This window comes from Diadema antillarum, unplaced genomic scaffold (assembly GCF_040938485.1).
Source record: "Diadema antillarum isolate AM-2024a unplaced genomic scaffold, OU_Dant_1.0 seq00000698_RagTag, whole genome shotgun sequence".
In the NCBI taxonomy this organism is placed as follows: domain Eukaryota; kingdom Metazoa; phylum Echinodermata; class Echinoidea; order Diadematoida; family Diadematidae; genus Diadema; species Diadema antillarum.
Window position 1 is genome coordinate 811819 of NW_027271603.1, and position 17561 is coordinate 829379.

At 37.8% G+C, this 17561-nt stretch overlaps 1 protein-coding gene across 1 annotated transcript in view; it reads left to right on the forward strand.

Annotated features, from left to right (window-relative positions):
• Nucleotides 1–11994, forward strand: part of LOC139737666 (MFS-type transporter SLC18B1-like) — a 31428-nt gene extending 19434 nt beyond the window's left edge. The window contains exons 4-13 of the mRNA XM_071648343.1: nt 2641–2714; nt 4216–4363; nt 5593–5661; nt 5914–6007; nt 6868–7103; nt 7839–7930; nt 8758–8853; nt 9690–9764; nt 10938–11081; nt 11895–11994. Of these exons, the coding sequence (XP_071504444.1) occupies nt 2641–2714; nt 4216–4363; nt 5593–5661; nt 5914–6007; nt 6868–7103; nt 7839–7930; nt 8758–8853; nt 9690–9764; nt 10938–11081; nt 11895–11994 (1128 nt within the window). The remainder of the gene's footprint in view (nt 1–2640; nt 2715–4215; nt 4364–5592; nt 5662–5913; nt 6008–6867; nt 7104–7838; nt 7931–8757; nt 8854–9689; nt 9765–10937; nt 11082–11894) is intronic.
• The last annotated feature ends 5567 nt before the right edge of the window (nt 11995–17561 follow it).

Sequence of the window (17561 nt, forward strand, 5' to 3'; positions counted from 1 at the left end):
CCCCCCCCCACTTTCGGCGCCTTTGGTTTAAAACACAGTTATATCCAGAGTTATCATGTGTTTGGTTATCAATTTCCAGATGAGTTGAATATTATTATATCTTCACACAGTATTTGCACTTGAATTGTTTTCTCTCTAGTGTGCGTTCTTTCATTTTGGTCTAACTCTAACAACATGAGATACAAATGAAAATTAACTGTTAAAGATTCGTGATAAAAAGGTAGATTTAAGACAGTGTAACATATGTTGAATTGTATAGTACCACAACTCTTAAATTAAAGTAAACTCTGCGATGTTGATTATACTGGAGTTCAGGCCAATGAAGTAGAAATGAAAATTAAGTAGAACTAAATGTTGCTTATTCAGCCAATTGAAGGTTGTGCATAAAATTTGAGACTCAAATAAACAAACTTTTCACAGGTGCCACTTGTCATGCTACAATCATACAATTTATTTCGATCTTCGATCTTCACATAAAATCAAGTAAACTAGGTAAGAATTATCATCAGTATACTTGCGACAGTTGTGTACGTTTTTATAGGATCTCTTTGTGTCATTGAATGACACTTACTCAATGTTGTTGGTACACTGTTGGTCATAAAGGTGGAATATTTTTGTTAGTTTCAATCCTTCCACTTAAATCATTGTAATTTGAATACTTTCAGAGCATTAAAGATGATATTTGGACACAATGTTATTTAATAGTTTTTTGGGGACGTGAATTTCCATGATTAATCACAAAGTTGATGAGCCGGTTGATGAGCAAGGGTCCCGGGAACGTACGCTTGTCGATAGGCGATAGCGCTAGGCCGGCGTGTATCCTATGTAATGTGCAATACGTACACTGCATCAATACAATACGCGCGCGCACTGCATGCATCCGATGCAATACCGCGCACCGTCATCAGTGCTACATGCTTGCGCCGCGCACTGCATCATAAATGGGTCTAGATACGTGATGGCGTTTTTCTGTGCGCATCACAGTGATGGGCATAGAAAAATTAACACCTGTTCACTTGGTAGTGGGGGGGGGGGGGGTTAAAAGCTATTGCCCGAGGCTGAGCCTGAGACAGAGTGCTACAGGAACATATTGTATGCGTCTGGACATTATGGTGGCGTTTTCCTATGCACATTATATTTTTTACTTGGCAGCCCAAGGGGGGGGGGGGGGTTTAAACCCCCTAACCCCCCCCCCCGTAGATCCGCCACTGCAAAGATTATTGGCGACCATCGACAACCAATCGGCGATCAAACCCCCAATTTTTTGATCGACGAGTGGTGACGGCCCACGCATCTACTGGTTGTTCTTCGGTTGCCGACAGCTTGTAAACCATTTTGTGACTGCTTGGCTTGCGCCTTGGCAAAATTTTGCTAACAACAAAAACCTGAATAGATGATGCATAGGCTACTGCTGGCAGAAAGGGTTGCAACTGGTCGGCGACTTCTCAGCGACTATCGTCGAAAGAAATTGGTCGCCAAATGGTTGCTGATGTTTGTTAGCACTCGGCAACAAAGGCTCTCTCTCCCTTCGCCTCAGAAGCACAAGATTGCTTGGTCATGAGAAGAAGGCTGCCGTCACTGTCATTTGGCTGTGGTCTTCACTGTCCCTTACCCTTGCCCTTACCCTTTTAGGGATCGCTTTGTGTGGTCAGGAAACGGTTCATGAATGTATATGGACTGCATCAAACATTACAGAAATTGGCATGTGGTTGCAGCACGTCGAAGCAGACTTTCTAGAAAAAAAAAGTAATTATTGCTACTATCTGGTCGTCGACCACTTGGCAAGCGGTCGGCAACCAGTCTTTAGTCTGTGGGTATTCCTTAGGCAACCGGTTGCCGACCAAAAATCGTCATGCCTATGGAGGCCAGAAATCACTTTGACCAGTCTAAGACCAGTCTAAAGAGGTTGGAGACCAATCGGCGACCGATTCCCGACTTTTTCACGACCAACTTAGGACCATAAAATCCCTTTGCCGACTAGTTTGGTTGTCAAATGGTCGAAAACCTCCAGCCCACCCAAACCGGTCTCTAACCGGTCGCCAAACGCTGGCAACCATTGACTGACTTGATAGAAGTGCCAACCCTGACGTAATATACACTAACATATTATCCTGTATAAGGATGTTTTGTCATTATCATCACTGTTTTTTCCCACTGATTTGACGTATTATGATACGTACCGTCCATTAAATGTCCTGTGTGAAGCATTCAAGAATTTATGAGGAGAATACAATAATCAAAACAACCATCATGTTCATTGAATGATTACGTTTTCACACATCGAAATAATGTCTTATGCTGTTCTACAGTAGACAGATAAAGGGAGTAGAGATCAATGATCTTCATTTTTTGAATATCTTTGTTCGTTTCTTCGATGATATCGTATCAATATCGATTTCTTGTAAATATGTATCATCAGTCTATATCATTTCTACCATCTTACCATCTACCACTTTATTCGTATCACTTGTAAATTCCGTGTAAGGAAATTAGTCGATCTAAACTGATCTGATATATACTGTCGTGTGGCGCTTGACAGATGCTAGTGTAATATCCAAACTTCCTTGAGGTAGAGAAAATTGGATATATTCTATTTTTTGATCGTTTGTATTTCTGCTTTGTCTCTTTGTATATCGTCAGCTACCCAAGCTTGGGGCAAAGTTCACCTTCGTGGCAGGAATTTGGATCGTTGCTGGCTGTAACATCTTATTTGGGTCAGTTGCGCTGCCCCACCTCAGTGATGGTAGTACGACCCTGTAGCGATACCAATACATACACCGTGTAAAGTCTCATGTAACCTGCCTTGCTGTAGCTGATCTAGAGATATTGAAGAGGGAAATACAGGAAATTTTGTTTAGTTTGTTTAAACCTCTCTCATCTTTTATTGTTCGTAGACAATAATTATCACCAATCTATGACATATGCATTTACACAAAACATGCCATTACCCAATTAGTTAAAGTGTGGGTGCCAAGGACAGATTTTGGCCTAATGTTGTTTTACTGTCTGCCAAATGTACTTTGATGGTTTCTTCTATCTTGAAGGTGCTGAATCCGAATCTGGATGATGCAACTCTTGTATCCTTGATGGTTTTGACATACTCAATATGGCCGCAATATCATATATTCCTAAAATATATTTCCGCACAATTGGTGAAAAACTGAAAAGAAAAAAAAAAATGTCTTGAATCGATTTCGAGATTGCTGAATCCAAAGTTGGTTGATGCAACTCTTGCATCCTTGAGGGCTTTGAGATATTTAAGATTTTTGATGGCCATTTTGGCGGCCATCTTGAATATCTCAAAATTTTGAAGGATACAAAGAGTTTCATCGACCAGATTGGGATTACATCCTCGAAGTCAAATCTATTGAGTTATCAAAAAATATGGGAATTTTAATTTCGGCGGAGGCTATTTTAGCGACCATCTTGAATATTTGAAATCTCTCAAGAAGGCAACAGATGCATCATCCAGACTCGGATCCAGCAATAATATAGAAATAGGGTGATACCACCAAAAGACATTAGGCGGACGGTAGAGCGAGATTCATTCTCTGACACGTCGACTATTGAGTCATGGAAATTTTGACAAAATAATAACAAGATCATGTTAATTACAGCTGCAGATGTAACCATGGAGGCAATTCATGGAGAAACCTTGTGTGCACTGTAGCCTACTTAAAACGGACACTGCGTACACCATCCTATCGAAGAAATACAATGTTAGCCATCAAAGATAATATGCATGATTATTGAGGCCTATTGAATATCGTAACTCTTATATTTTCCAAGTGTTGACATTTCATGGGGTACTTCCGATCTGAAAGAAACTTTAAAATGGTTCAGAATGTTACAGCAAGAGCTTCGTTATTCCAAGAGGTTCATTGTTCCGAAAGTTATCCCTAAGTTTCGTTATTACGAAGGTTATCAATTACGTAGTTTATTCAGAAGGTTTGTAGTTCCAAAAATGAAATAAGGTTCGTTATTCCGAAAATTCGTCTGATTCGAAAATAAGATTATTCCTTATTCCGGGGAACGCACTATTTTCCCCATTTTCGGATAACGAAACTTTCAGAGTAACGAACCTATTTTCTTTTTCGGTTTCACGAATCTTCGGAAGAATGAACCTTATTTCATTTTCAGAATAATGAACCTTCAGAATAACGAACATCAGTCCAAAATATGGATTATCATGTGACGCGGATTCCCTCTCCTCAGAGTATGTGACGGGTTGACTTCTCCAGTGGAGTTCATCATCTTTTGTTACGTCATTCGTAGCCTGGCTGCTGTGGGTACTTCGGCCTGTGTGACAGCTTCAATGACCATAGTCGCCAACACTTTCCCCGACCATGTGGCAACCACTGTAGTAAGCGTTCATGTCTGTATTACAAGTGCCAGATGTAACGTGTAACAGAGCAACACATTATATCATACCTCTATCTGTAAATAAATAATATTTTATTTGATTAACTGATATTGATAGATTGATTAAACTTAAATGGGAATTCTTGGTACATTGGATATTGCAACAAATATACATCACTTACATTCAAATAGATATGACACTGCACAAACTGGAACTGTAATTGAAGCATATTATAACATACAACATCACAACCTATTACATTAAACCGTCATTTGAAACTGGAGCAATAAGGACAACAAGCGTGTGCTATTTTGGTACAATTTTCCGGTCTATCCCGGTGTTCATAGCACACGCAGTGGCAATGCTATATTGGTTTTAGATGAAACTTATCTAATAACTCTGCAAGTACGATATGTGTGTGGATGGTATCGGGACAAAAGAACTTCTTTTTAGGCTATATGTCTCTATCATTATTTCACATTGACCCTAAATTACGCTCGACCATGTTTAGTTAAGTCTGGGTTTCTGAAATATTCATAAAGAGCGCGGTCATATTCGATGCTGGAAGCCATCAATAATGGTCGATAATGGAGCTGGGTCACTGTGGCTCACTAAGCTGGAGAAGTGAGTAGTACCTTTGATTATTGATTATATTGGCAGTAGCAAACCTACCTTCTTCCGGTACGCGAGGCCAACAGAGAAATTCCAGCTGTGCGAGGTTTTGAAATCGTATGTCGCGCTATTCATATTATTTCAATAGCCTTCCGTTTTTACCTGTGCATATGTAAGAAGCTTTTTTTTTTTCATTTCATTTTCTCTAGTCTTAACAAAGGTAAAAGCGTGCATCTAATTATTGAGACTGCCATAGGCCGCTTTCTACACAACGTACTGGTTATGACGTTTACTTAGCATGGAGAGAAAGAGACTATGATATAAGATCCTGCAAATAGATGGCAACTATCACTGTTGCCTGATAAGAAAAGGTAGTAAATTACTTAAACCAGTAGTTTTTACCATTTCATTGGCATACTGTACTTGAATCAAAGCCCGACTCACTCTGGTATCATTGCTAATATTTGTATTTAAATACTTAAATCTAATTAGAATAAATCAGCCATTACTGCATTTTAAATTATGCATGTGATAATTAACCCGTATAATGGCAGATTTTTACATCTTTTTCTACTTATCGTGATGTCTTCAATTGTTCTGTTTCCATTCTATGCCAGGGTTTATTGGAGACTTTTTCTGGCTTTGGATACATGCTTGGCCCAGTGATTGGAGGTCTTCTGTACGAGGTAGTACAGTATTGTGATACGGTGCAATGTCTAACTATTATTTCCTGTTTTTGCTCGTAGTTACATCAGGTGACATTCTATATTGCATTTCCGGACTAATCATTATTTGCTTGATACGTTTTTCTGTCATTATTGTTATTTTCTGTATCATATTCATTATTATAGCTATCATACCTTTACCCATCACTGTACACTCCATGGTCTTGTAATTTAGGTGAAGTTTATGGTCATATCTATATATTTTATCCACAGGTAGGCGGGCGGGACTACAAGGTACCATTCATCGCTCTTGGCTGTGCCAACTTGGTCTGTGTCTTCGTCAACCTGATTTTGCTTCCATCAACACGTGAGGGAAATCATGAGTCTTTTTTGTGATGCAACCTTTTGATTCATTGGCATCATGATATTAATATTTTTCTGATACCTTATTTGACGGGCTGTATTGGTTGTGCTACCATAACGTGAGTCTGGGCACACGATGCCAAACAATGTTATGTCGGAAACACGGAGCAGAAAAATACACGTTTATTTGAAAATCATCGAACGGTGCACCGGACGAGAAGGGATATGGATGGCCGTGGCATGACTGAAACGTCACTTACAACAGAAATGATGAACAAATAATACAGTTTTGTATTTACCAAATTTAGGTAATGTTCGTTATCCTGAAACACACAAATTTCCTATACCTCGATATTCATTAATACGAAATTCGAACATTTGTGGCGTTATTCCGAAGGTTCATCAATCTGAAAATGAAATAAGATTCGTTATTTCGAAGGTCCATTGATCCGAAATGGAAAAAACAAACAAAGAGAAGGCTTGTTAATGACAGAGGGTGCCCACTAACGATCGAGAACTTTCGGAATTACGAACCTTATTTCGTTTTCCGACTAATGAGCCTTCAGAATGAAGAGTCTTTTTCTATTCCATTTCTTCGTTTGCGAAAAATGATGATTTACAAATCGAGCTAAGTGGAGCTATCAGTCAAGTTACGACGAATGCATATATACGTAAAGGGAGTTTTAGATATGTTCAGAGTATCAAAGTTTTACCTGAATCGGTGAAGTACAGCGCATTGATTTCATTTCATCTTGATGACTATAAAAGCACACAATAATTTTATTGTCTCGGATTGATTCTATTCATGGACCATGTAATGTTATGACAATTGTGCGGCTTGGCTTCATGGGGTTATATTTCCAGATTGTCCAGAGAAGCAGAGCTCCTCTATCACCAGCTTCCTTCGTATTCCGTCCGTCTGGCCCGTGGGGCTGGTCATCTTCGTTGGGAGTGGGGCCTTTGGGTTCCTAGACCCCACCCTCTCGCTTCACGTGGAGGTCTTCACTCGCAGCGCCACCATCGTTGGTCTTCTTTTCCTCCTGGCTGGTGGATGTTACGCCATCAGCTCTCCGATCTGGGGTTACCTAGCCGAGCAATTTGTGAGCATAATTTATAAACAAGCCTTGAGATCGTAGACCTGAAAATAAATTCCTAGATATGTACCAATACGCAAGAGATTCACATGTTTCATACGGAAATTGAAAATGAGTTGCCACATCATTCATGTTCAAGTTGGCTTTGAAAAAAATGGAGTGAAAATCAGACAAACAAAACAGAAGACGCTTCGTCAATACGTGAAATCTCGAGTCTCACATAGTTTCCCGAAATAGTTGCTTTAGTCGCAAGATGAGGTGATGTTGATTGTGAAGTCTTGGCCTTACAGCTCCACGCAAATCTTTACTTAATGTCCGTTTTCTACATGAAATAGATATGGAAACGTGTTTCTTTGGCATTAATAAGTTGCTCATTTAGTCATTTTTTTAGCACTAGAATACCTTAATGATAACTACCTGACAGCGACACATGAAAGAAAAATGAGAAAATACTTTGAAACTGCCTGAATTGCAAGGGGCCAGACTCGACTAGCATTCATGCTATTTTCTGGTTCCTATTATACTTGCCTTTTCCATGTGACTGCATATTTGTAAACGGGTACAATGATTATTGATTTATCAATTGATTCATTCAACTGGAGTCAGTTAGCCAGTCTGTCAGTCATTAATTCATTCACCAATTCTATAATATAGGCACATACATATAAGCACAAACATTGCGGTAGACCATCCTGTATATAACAATGTCATGCCAAATATCAACCTTGCTCCTTCCCTCAGAAAATCTCTCGTCTATTGGTGATCCTTGGTTCCATCATGAGTGCTGTAGCTTTCCTCCTTATGGGCCCGTCTCCACTCCTCGATCTACCAAAGTGAGTCCAGTGTTAAAGGCATAATTTACCATTTGCAGATGAAACAAAAACCAAACATTAGTGCTTCAAAATAGTTCTAAAATGTGAGTTAGGGATAGAAACAACCAATGTAAAAATTTGAATCAGTATAATCGATGTTAAGTACTGTTAATATACAAAATTTGAACAATAGTTATAATAACAAAATTTCCAGTCTAAACCGTCTACAGTTATGGTTTAATGAGAAAAAATAGTGATATCTCCTTGCATTTTAGGCTTTATTGCAAAAAAAAAAAATATATATATATATATATATATATATGGTAGGATGTTTTGTGATGCAACTGACCTACACATATGCATCAGAAGTGATATCTTGAACACTTTTAAAAAATTTAAATCATTACTCCCATAGGCAAACAGGACCTTTAACTTTCCTCTCATTATGGAGCGGTGTTCGACGGTAGGCTAAACTTTTCGTCTAGTGAGATAATAAGGCGGGAAGTATATTTGTTTCCTTTTGATAAACTTGAAACTTTACGGTCTCGAGCAAATCGCAAGGAAGAGAATACAAAAACAAAAACAAAAACCAAACGTAAAAGAAATGTGACCAATATTCTTCAATCGATTTACATACAATAGACTAAGGATAGTGAACTAATTAAACGGAAACAACACCGCAGAATGGATGTGGACGTTTACATACCTGAAATTAAGAAAAGGGAAAATGATACAGAATGCAACAAAAATGCAAATAAACTTTTAAGAAACCGAAAAGAAGAAGTTGCATAATGGGAGTAGTTCATGACTGTTATACGTCTTGTTCGTTTGTATTTTTTTTTTTTTAGCGAGCTCTGGATTATCTGCGTGAGTCTATTTCTGGCTGGAGTCTTTGTGTCAGCCTCGGTCATTGCATCCTTCACAGACTTCTACTTAGCTGCCTTGTAAGTTAACATCCCTTTAATCATATTGACAGAGAGAAAGTGTATCGTTGAAAAGAAACAACAACAACATAACTTCGGGATATCATAGGGCGGGTTTCACCCTCAGTGACCTATATTACAACACCGTACTGCTTATGGGATTTCCCTCCTTTCTTCCTGATCAGTGATAATTGTTGAAATTGTGTTAACTACTCTTGTCATGAAAAAGAAAATAACATCAAAAACGGAACTAAAATAAACACACACACACAAACAAACACAAACACAAAACGAGCTAAACAGCACAAATCAAATGCAGGCACTGTTGAACCTGAATACGTTTCTTACAGCGCGAACAAAAGTGAATTGGACAGAAGAAAGACACATAATTTGTGACGAGCGTAAGAGCGACGATATGCAGGCATTCGCATCAACCCATGGGTATGAATATCATCCTCTTTCCTTTTGTTTTTTTAATACAACATTTCTTTCAATTAGGCATTTGAGCAGGACTTTTAAAATTTCTGTCATACTTTCTACTTTGCTTTAAGAAATGGTTCAACTTGAAATGAAAAGAGAATTGCTAGAAATGACAGATATATTATATGACAGAAAGAGAAAAGTGAACAAATAGATAGGGCCTAAATAGATATGTTTGGACATATTATTTTGAGCGAAATATAGATTTATTGATTAATATAAGTTTGCAATACTATAATTGACTATTCATATTATTTTGATTCTGATATTAGATCAATATTGATCTAACAAACAATTCGTGTACAACACTGATTGCAATGTTTTAAACCTCTGTTGTTTATATTTTCCTACCGGCATCATTTCACCACACCTTGCAGAAAGAATGATCTTCCGAACGACATGAGCACGCAAGCTGTGGTGTCAGGGATTTATAACAGCGTGTATTCGTTGGGGTAAGCCAGACAGATATTTCTACATGAATGCTACGGGAGCTTGGATCCGTCACATCGAGCCTCATATTTCCTGTTTACGGACACAAGGAGAGGGAATTCATAATACAATTAAAACGTATGATACTACAAATTTTAAGGGTCAGGGAAAGATCAAAGTGTATTTCGCAGATCATAGTTCTCTTTTGCCTCTTTTGCCGATCTGCCGATAAACAACCCGTGTCTTCTACATCCCTTCAGCCTTTAAACCATGTGCGCGGCAGATTAAACCATCAGACGGAAGACATGATAACACTATCAATCACCATCGATTGTCTGTTTGTTTGGGTGTTGCTGTTGTTTTTTCGTTTTGTCTTACATCTGATTGTTTGCTGTCCTGCTAATCATTTTGTAACTGTTTTTTGCGTTTTACTTTCCAGTCAATTTCGACACTTTTATTTTGCTTTATAAATTAAGAACATGGTTAGTGGATTGATTAGGCCATCTATGCAATAGACCACTTCCCGGGTAACTTCACCCTTTATCTATGTTAACTTATAATATAAAAGGATTAAGTCTAACATGTGGTAATAGAATTCACCATAGTGTCATAGAAAAGAAAAACCACGTGTCTCGTGTAAGCCGAAGTTTGCCAAGTTTTCCGAAATCCGATATCAAAGATGGAAATTGGGCAAGGTTTTGATTTCTTTGCCTCAGTTTGGTCTGTGATATGGCGGTGTGGAATTGATACCTCTTTGCCAGGATATCACTCTTTGAAATTCCGTCTTCATAAAAGCAAAGTCAACATGCCCTTAATTGTTAGAACTCTGTTATATACTTATATATATTGTGACAAACTAAGTAAAAATTCAAGTCCCAAACCCATTATTTGTATTTCTTTATATACTTTGTAAATATGTTCGGTTATAACGAAATTTCAATACAAAGAAAGATAACTGCAGGTCCTGAGGACTTCGATCGTTATAAACTTCGTTATGAACGGGAGTCGCCTGTATCACTACGTACAGTGTATTAAGAGAAAGCCTGTAATTATTTGCAGTTCTATAACTTTCTTATTTTGGTCCGATTTTAATGAAACCGTCACTGCTATACGTTTGATTTCAGCTGGTTGAATTTAGGGACTGGATTTTCATAAGCCCTATTTGATATCATACAAATGGTCTCGTGTTTCCGTAGGAATTTCGTCGGCCCGTCTGTGGGTGGAGTCATGATGGACACATACGGATTTGATTGGTCAGTGACTATCTTGGCTGGAATTCAAATTCTCGTCGCTATCATCCTGGCGCTGTTCACACTTAGTGAATTCTGTTGTTCTGGAAGGTATGTGGCAACTTTCATCTGTGCCTATAAAATGTGTTAATATATAAAGTACTAGTAGGCTGCCCAAAAGTGAACCGAACCAAACCATATTGTACCGTACTACATGTATACCATGCCAGATTGGGAGCGTTAGAGGGCTCCAGCGCGGATATGGTACGGTATACGGTACGTTTTTTTTTTTTTTTGGGGGGGGGGGGGGGGGGGGGGGGGGGAAGAACGCTCGAAAGCAACCATTAGTTATTTGTACTTTCTAAAACATCACCAGTCCTGTTTTTTCAGTGTGTGCAGTACTTAATGCATTGTGAAACAAAATTTAGAGTAAGATCGCCGATTCCGAAGACATGGATTCAACTAAAACACCTGGCTATTCTCATGTCCTTGAAGTTCTACTTTTCTATAGACTTAGAGAAGGTATTTAATGCAACAGAGCTTTAATCGCTCTTAGCTCAGTGTGGAAAATCGGATAGACAGGATCTTCGTTATGTAATGGACAAGGTGGATTACTGTGTTCAGGCTTGTCAAGCTTACATTTAAAGAACTTCGGTATAAGCCGTCCACTGAGAACTAAATTCTACACAGGGTGCCTTTCCCGCCTCCGTTTGTCTTGCTGTCGCCAAATTCGGGAAGGCCCTTACAAGCCGATGTACTGTATTTGACTGCACAAGAAAAAAGGGGGACCCGAGAAACATTGTCGTTTCATTAAGCTACTTTTTCTTCTCTGGAAAAAAATTTCTAGCAGCCACGAACCGATTAAAGACGGAACTGTTTTCAATGTTATTAAAGTTGGGTTTTACTCATTGTGTCAATTTCCAGGAGTTCGCAACGTCCATCTTCGCCCCGCCGAATCATGACCGCGGTGAACGACACTTATTACGAGGACAGTTTTGATCCCTTCCTCAAGTATCAGGTGTAACCTCCTTGGTGTAACCTCCTTGGTGTAACCTCCTTGGTGTAACCTCCTTGGTGTAACAAACCACCCTGGAACATTCCTTGTATGAGCCCTACCTCATCCCAACTTTTTGACTGTTTCTCTCTGAAAAAGGCAAGGTGCATGGAAACACCACTATTCCTTGAAGTTAAAGTTTCTCATGAAGATTGGAGTCTTCCATACTATGTCTGGGATACATATTTTAGTGTTACTGTGATGATGTGACTGAGACAACATTTTCAGTCACTGGCTGTTTCAAGATTTCTCTTTCAGTGTTGCAAATTTCTGTATTTAAGGACGGCCTTTAATGGACTGTTCACTGTAAAAAAACAAAAACAAAAAACAAAAACAAAAAACCATTGAAATCAAAATCTGTGTAAATAAGGTTTTGTTGGCTGGATGCCTTCAGGCTCTCAGTGCTAAAGTTGTGTATGGCTAGTTCAATAGACTGAGACTGTCATTATGTTGTACTGTATATGGATATGGAGTGATTTATTTGACTGTCTAGACTGTGTGTTTTCCCTAGTCACATTGAAAAGAGACTGTTTTGTGTGAAAAAAAGTGCATTTGCATTGCATTTTTGTCAAACATGTTATTCATTCCACCCTGTGGTCCTTCTTTGCAGGTAACATGTCATTTGCACGGTTGTGCCATATACATAGTCATATGTACTGTATGCGCCTTCTGCATAACATTTTTGTGTTCTTTGCTATCATACAATGCATTTGGAAATCTGCTGTTTGAATGTCGCAAGACAAAAAGCATGCGAACAAAAACACAAAAACAGCAAAATTAAAATAAAATGAGCAAGTTACACAGATTTTTAGTGTGATCATTGTTTTAATTCTTTGTACCAGTACGTCATAAAAATCTGCTCTATTCAGCAATATGTACAATAGCAATTTCATTTACAGTTCTTCCAACAATGCACTTTGATTATTCAAGTAACATACATGCCAGCATATAACACAATATGTCTGTATATCAAAATACATTTACCGGTACCACACACACAAACAAGCAATTTAGTACACTGGCAATATTAAGCATATTCTCTTCAATGACTTATTTTCTCTCTGTAGTTGAAATCTCGTCAAGTCCCCACCCTAACACTCTAAATTCAATCCTAGACTACAGTACCACCTTCAATAACTAATTTGTAGTCCCTGCTATTTTGCTCTACATGACTGTACATGTATGTAAGTACATGGGAAGAGTGGGGATAAGATTTTGGTCAAGTGAGAGTAATGAACTAGTGATAGAAATACAGTTTAGCCAGTGACCCACAGTAAACAGTTTCAGATCTGCCACATTCTACAAGGTTATATATTTTATCTTTTTTATGCAGAACCTGGGTCTAACCTACTTTGTCACTATGCAATGTGAGATTGTTTAAATACCCTACACTGTATGTGTGAGACTACACATGTAGCATTCTTATCGAGAGTTTATTAGTCAGGAGTTGAGCAGGTATCTCCAGCATATGCCGACATGAATGTTAGTAAATCATCCCAAATCATTCAGGATCCACCATGATCTTTTGTGTGGAGAGAGCTAAAGACAAGAGCACACTGGACGAATGGTCATGTGACAAAGACAGCCAATGGGAGGAGTCTGTAGGATGCCATTTTGGATGATTTACTGATATTCAATTGGGCATGTGTTGTAAATCTTTCTATGCAAGTGTCAAACTTGATCTAGAGAAAATTTATTTACCCTCAGTACTTATTTCATGTAAATTTGTGTATTGCAACACCTCATGATGATCCTGTTCAAACATTCATCACGCAGTTCTATTTTTCTGCTTTGAAGATGAACTTGCCTAAGTTTGAAGTTTTCCTTTTGCCCATGTAGCTACCATGTGATAACTTCTCTCAGTATCTTCAAGCGTACTTTACAAATTGAAAATTGTGAAATTGTGGATCTGGACAACAAAAATATGATGTATGGAATTCAGACAGATACAGCCCTGGAGCCCTGGCCATAGACCATTGTTCAGGATTATATCAACCTACCCCTACAGATGACTCCTTTGGTGAAAATGTTGATCATGCATACTGAGCAGCAGATCACGATATCAATTTTGATCACCTGGCTGAACTCCACCTTGTTACACCCTAGGAGCCTATTCACGTCACCATTGCCACTATGATGAAAAACTTTACTTATTATCTCTACATGTAAGTGCAACATCATTTAGTTGTACTAATTCTGAACCTGGAGCAGATTTTATTGGACCCTTCAAGGGCCCTATGGGGACACTTAAAAAAAAAAAAAAAAAATTGTATCCCCTCAACCATGGAAGGATTCCTGCCAAGTTTGGGTAAAATCAGACCACAGTTTTTAAAGAAGAAAAAAAGTAAAACCTGGAAGAAAATGCACAACACACAATGGGCAAGAAACAGAATTTGACTTATTTTTCTCAAGTGATGCATCGTCTGGTATCACTGCTAAAATTCAACACAACTCTCTTTTTTAAGCTAGGTTCTTCTTTCATTACAGCGGCATGATCCATGAAATGCTTAATGATTCACTATGGGGGGGGGGGGGGCTAGGCAATTGATTTGAAACTTTACAAACCCATGACAGAGTAGTGACTACTACAAATTGCAATATTATATACATACATGCAGAACCATACACTCTCACTTGTGTGCATTGCTAAAATACTTTGCATCTTACCACAGAAAAAAAAACCCAACAACATCCAAACATATATAATTGCACTTTTATGATGGATTACATTGAAGAATTACTCTTACACACAAGCAAACCACTGCTAATGGGTCAGTCATATTCCATTGAATCCCTTCTCACATTGTACTCTACCTGTGACTCTCAGTGTATGCCCATGTAAGTGGGTCTGTCATAACTATTTAACCACATGTTATTCCCAGCCTATACATTAAATCCATGTCATAACACCAATTGCACCATAATTTGCCTGGAAACTTGCTCATTTTGGCAAGTTTGGAATTTGGATTTTTGACAGAACAAACACACAGCAACAGCGATATAATTATTTACACATAACATGTCAGAGTTCTGTACCGAGAAAAGAGGAAAAATCTTCCTTGTTACTGCCCTACAACAGAGCACAATTTCAAAATACACACATTCTGATGTCATAAATTATGCAGAGTAATTATGTAAATGCAAATTTACATACAAGGCAGCAGCTAATCATTTCAGATAAATAGTTGTTCGTTAAGTACGTGTTACATTTCATCTAGAAAATAGGCAAACTCATTTCTCTAAAATCTTATAACACTCCATCTAAGCCCATAAAATCAATCACTTTTATATGGCATAGTGATGGAGTTACTTATTACAGGAACTTTATGTCCACTTTGTAATGTAAAATATTGGAGAGATAAGAAAAATCTCTTTATTTCATCAAGGTAAAATGCTTATACCATTTTCTTATCCTGTTAATCCTCCCTCCCTCTAAAAAAATAAAATAAAATAAAAAATCACGCACTAGAAACTTCCATGAAACATTGCATATTGAAGTAGCCACAGTGTGTGTGCAATTTTGACTCAAGATTCGATGTACCAAACACAAAAAACCTGGAAGGAAAAAACTGGAATCACCATCCCTTTCCCTCACATTTTATGCACCAATCCTAGCATATAGAGCCAATAAGAATGTGATTTGTTGAGGGAAGGGGAATAAGGGTGACCAAGGGGATGGTTCTTATTTCAAACTCTGCTGACTGACAAAGAAAAAGTAGTGATGATCAAATTTGATTTCCAAATCAAAAACAAACAAACAAATTTACTGTAATGAAAAATGATTAGATTTCATGATGCCCGAGCAGGACTACAAAATCTTAAAACAAAAACAAAACAAAAAATTATAAACTAGAAACTTGAAGCAGTTCATATGCTGTAATGCCTGATATACTCCATAGAGAACCAGTACAGGAATAGAGTGCACTCGGGCAAAATATGGTCCATGAATATTCCCTGGATTATCACACAGCTTATACCTTCAACACATGAACACAAACATCAAACACCATCATGCAAGTCAGAAGGGAGAGATTACAGCGTAAAAAAAACAAACAAAAAACCTCACCCACTCATTATTAATCTAGCCCAATACTGATCCAAAATGATCAAGTATTCATGAGTCAAAGTATGAATCTACTCACCATATCATTAATATCAGAAGAAATTGGTGAATTACTGAGCTATGAAATTTGCTTTGGTTGAATGATATCGAGGGAGGACACGTGTGGAACTAGTATTGTTGGCTAATTTGAGCTTCAAAAAATGTCCTCAATTCCTCATACAATTAGAGTGACCCTCGTTATTAACTTCAGTTGGTAACTGGGGTCACTATTTTCAGAAACATCTACAATAAACAAAGATGAAATTATATGGTATTATGAATTTCATGACGCGTACTATTTGCTTTTCAGGATCTAATCAACATACCTATGAGCGCCAGTTTGTAGCAATACACACTGCACCACAATCAACATTTTGCCAAAACAAAATTCATAATGATCAGCTACAGGCAATTAGTCTGCATGATACGCAACTTACTCAATAAGGGAGGCAGTCATTTTGACACAGAATGTATTTGCAACTATCGAAGAAAAAAAAAAAATCTTTGCTTGAATAAAATAGCTGTGTTATCTGCTATAGGGTGTTATGCCTATAGCTCTTAGATACTACAAATGCACATTAATTATCCCTTGGAGTGGATTTACTGAATTGCCTTAAGAAGTATCATTGTGCATGTCCATTGTGTGTCACAACCACAGATATAGGATGGATGATGAAATGTTACAGTCTTATATTCTTCAAGGGAAGGGCATAGTTCAGGAGATCAATTCCTCATTTTCTATGATGGCTCTAGTAGTTACAAGTCACTCATTTATACATCTACTCCGTTTTCTTTGGAAATGGATGGTATTCACATTAATGGGGGAGGAGTAATCATCTCTATAGATTTCATAGTGGTTGAGGTAGCACTGCATTTATATTTAGCTGATAAAATTTAGAAAAGGTTCCATAGCAATTGTCACATCTACTTTACTGCACATCACAAAACAGTTTTCTCAAGGAATTGAATGGAAAACATAATGTCTAAACAGGCAACTTTACCAATCATACACAAGTCCTATTCTAAGCTTCTTCTTTTTTTGTTATAAATACCAATAACTGTCATTATTTCACTGATACTGGTTGCATCAAATTTCAGAGGCAGTCTACAATTCACAGCAGTGATTTGGTTCAGAATGTGTATTAACAAGCAATACTATAAAACTCCTTATCCCATAGCACTACTTGTAATGGTGTTGATTTATCTAAAATCACCTAAACTTGTAAACACGGGATATATCAGTCATGGATGGTATGAAGATAATTTCAGGAACTGATAAAATTGCAAGAATGGAGATATCATGATTGAATTAAAATTAGTAAAGAATTAAGAGAGGCAAAGTCATATAATCCTTAATATGTAATCATGCCATCACGAGTAGCATCACAATACACAGTCTTATATGAAAGATCATTAATTGACAGAAAAATTGAAA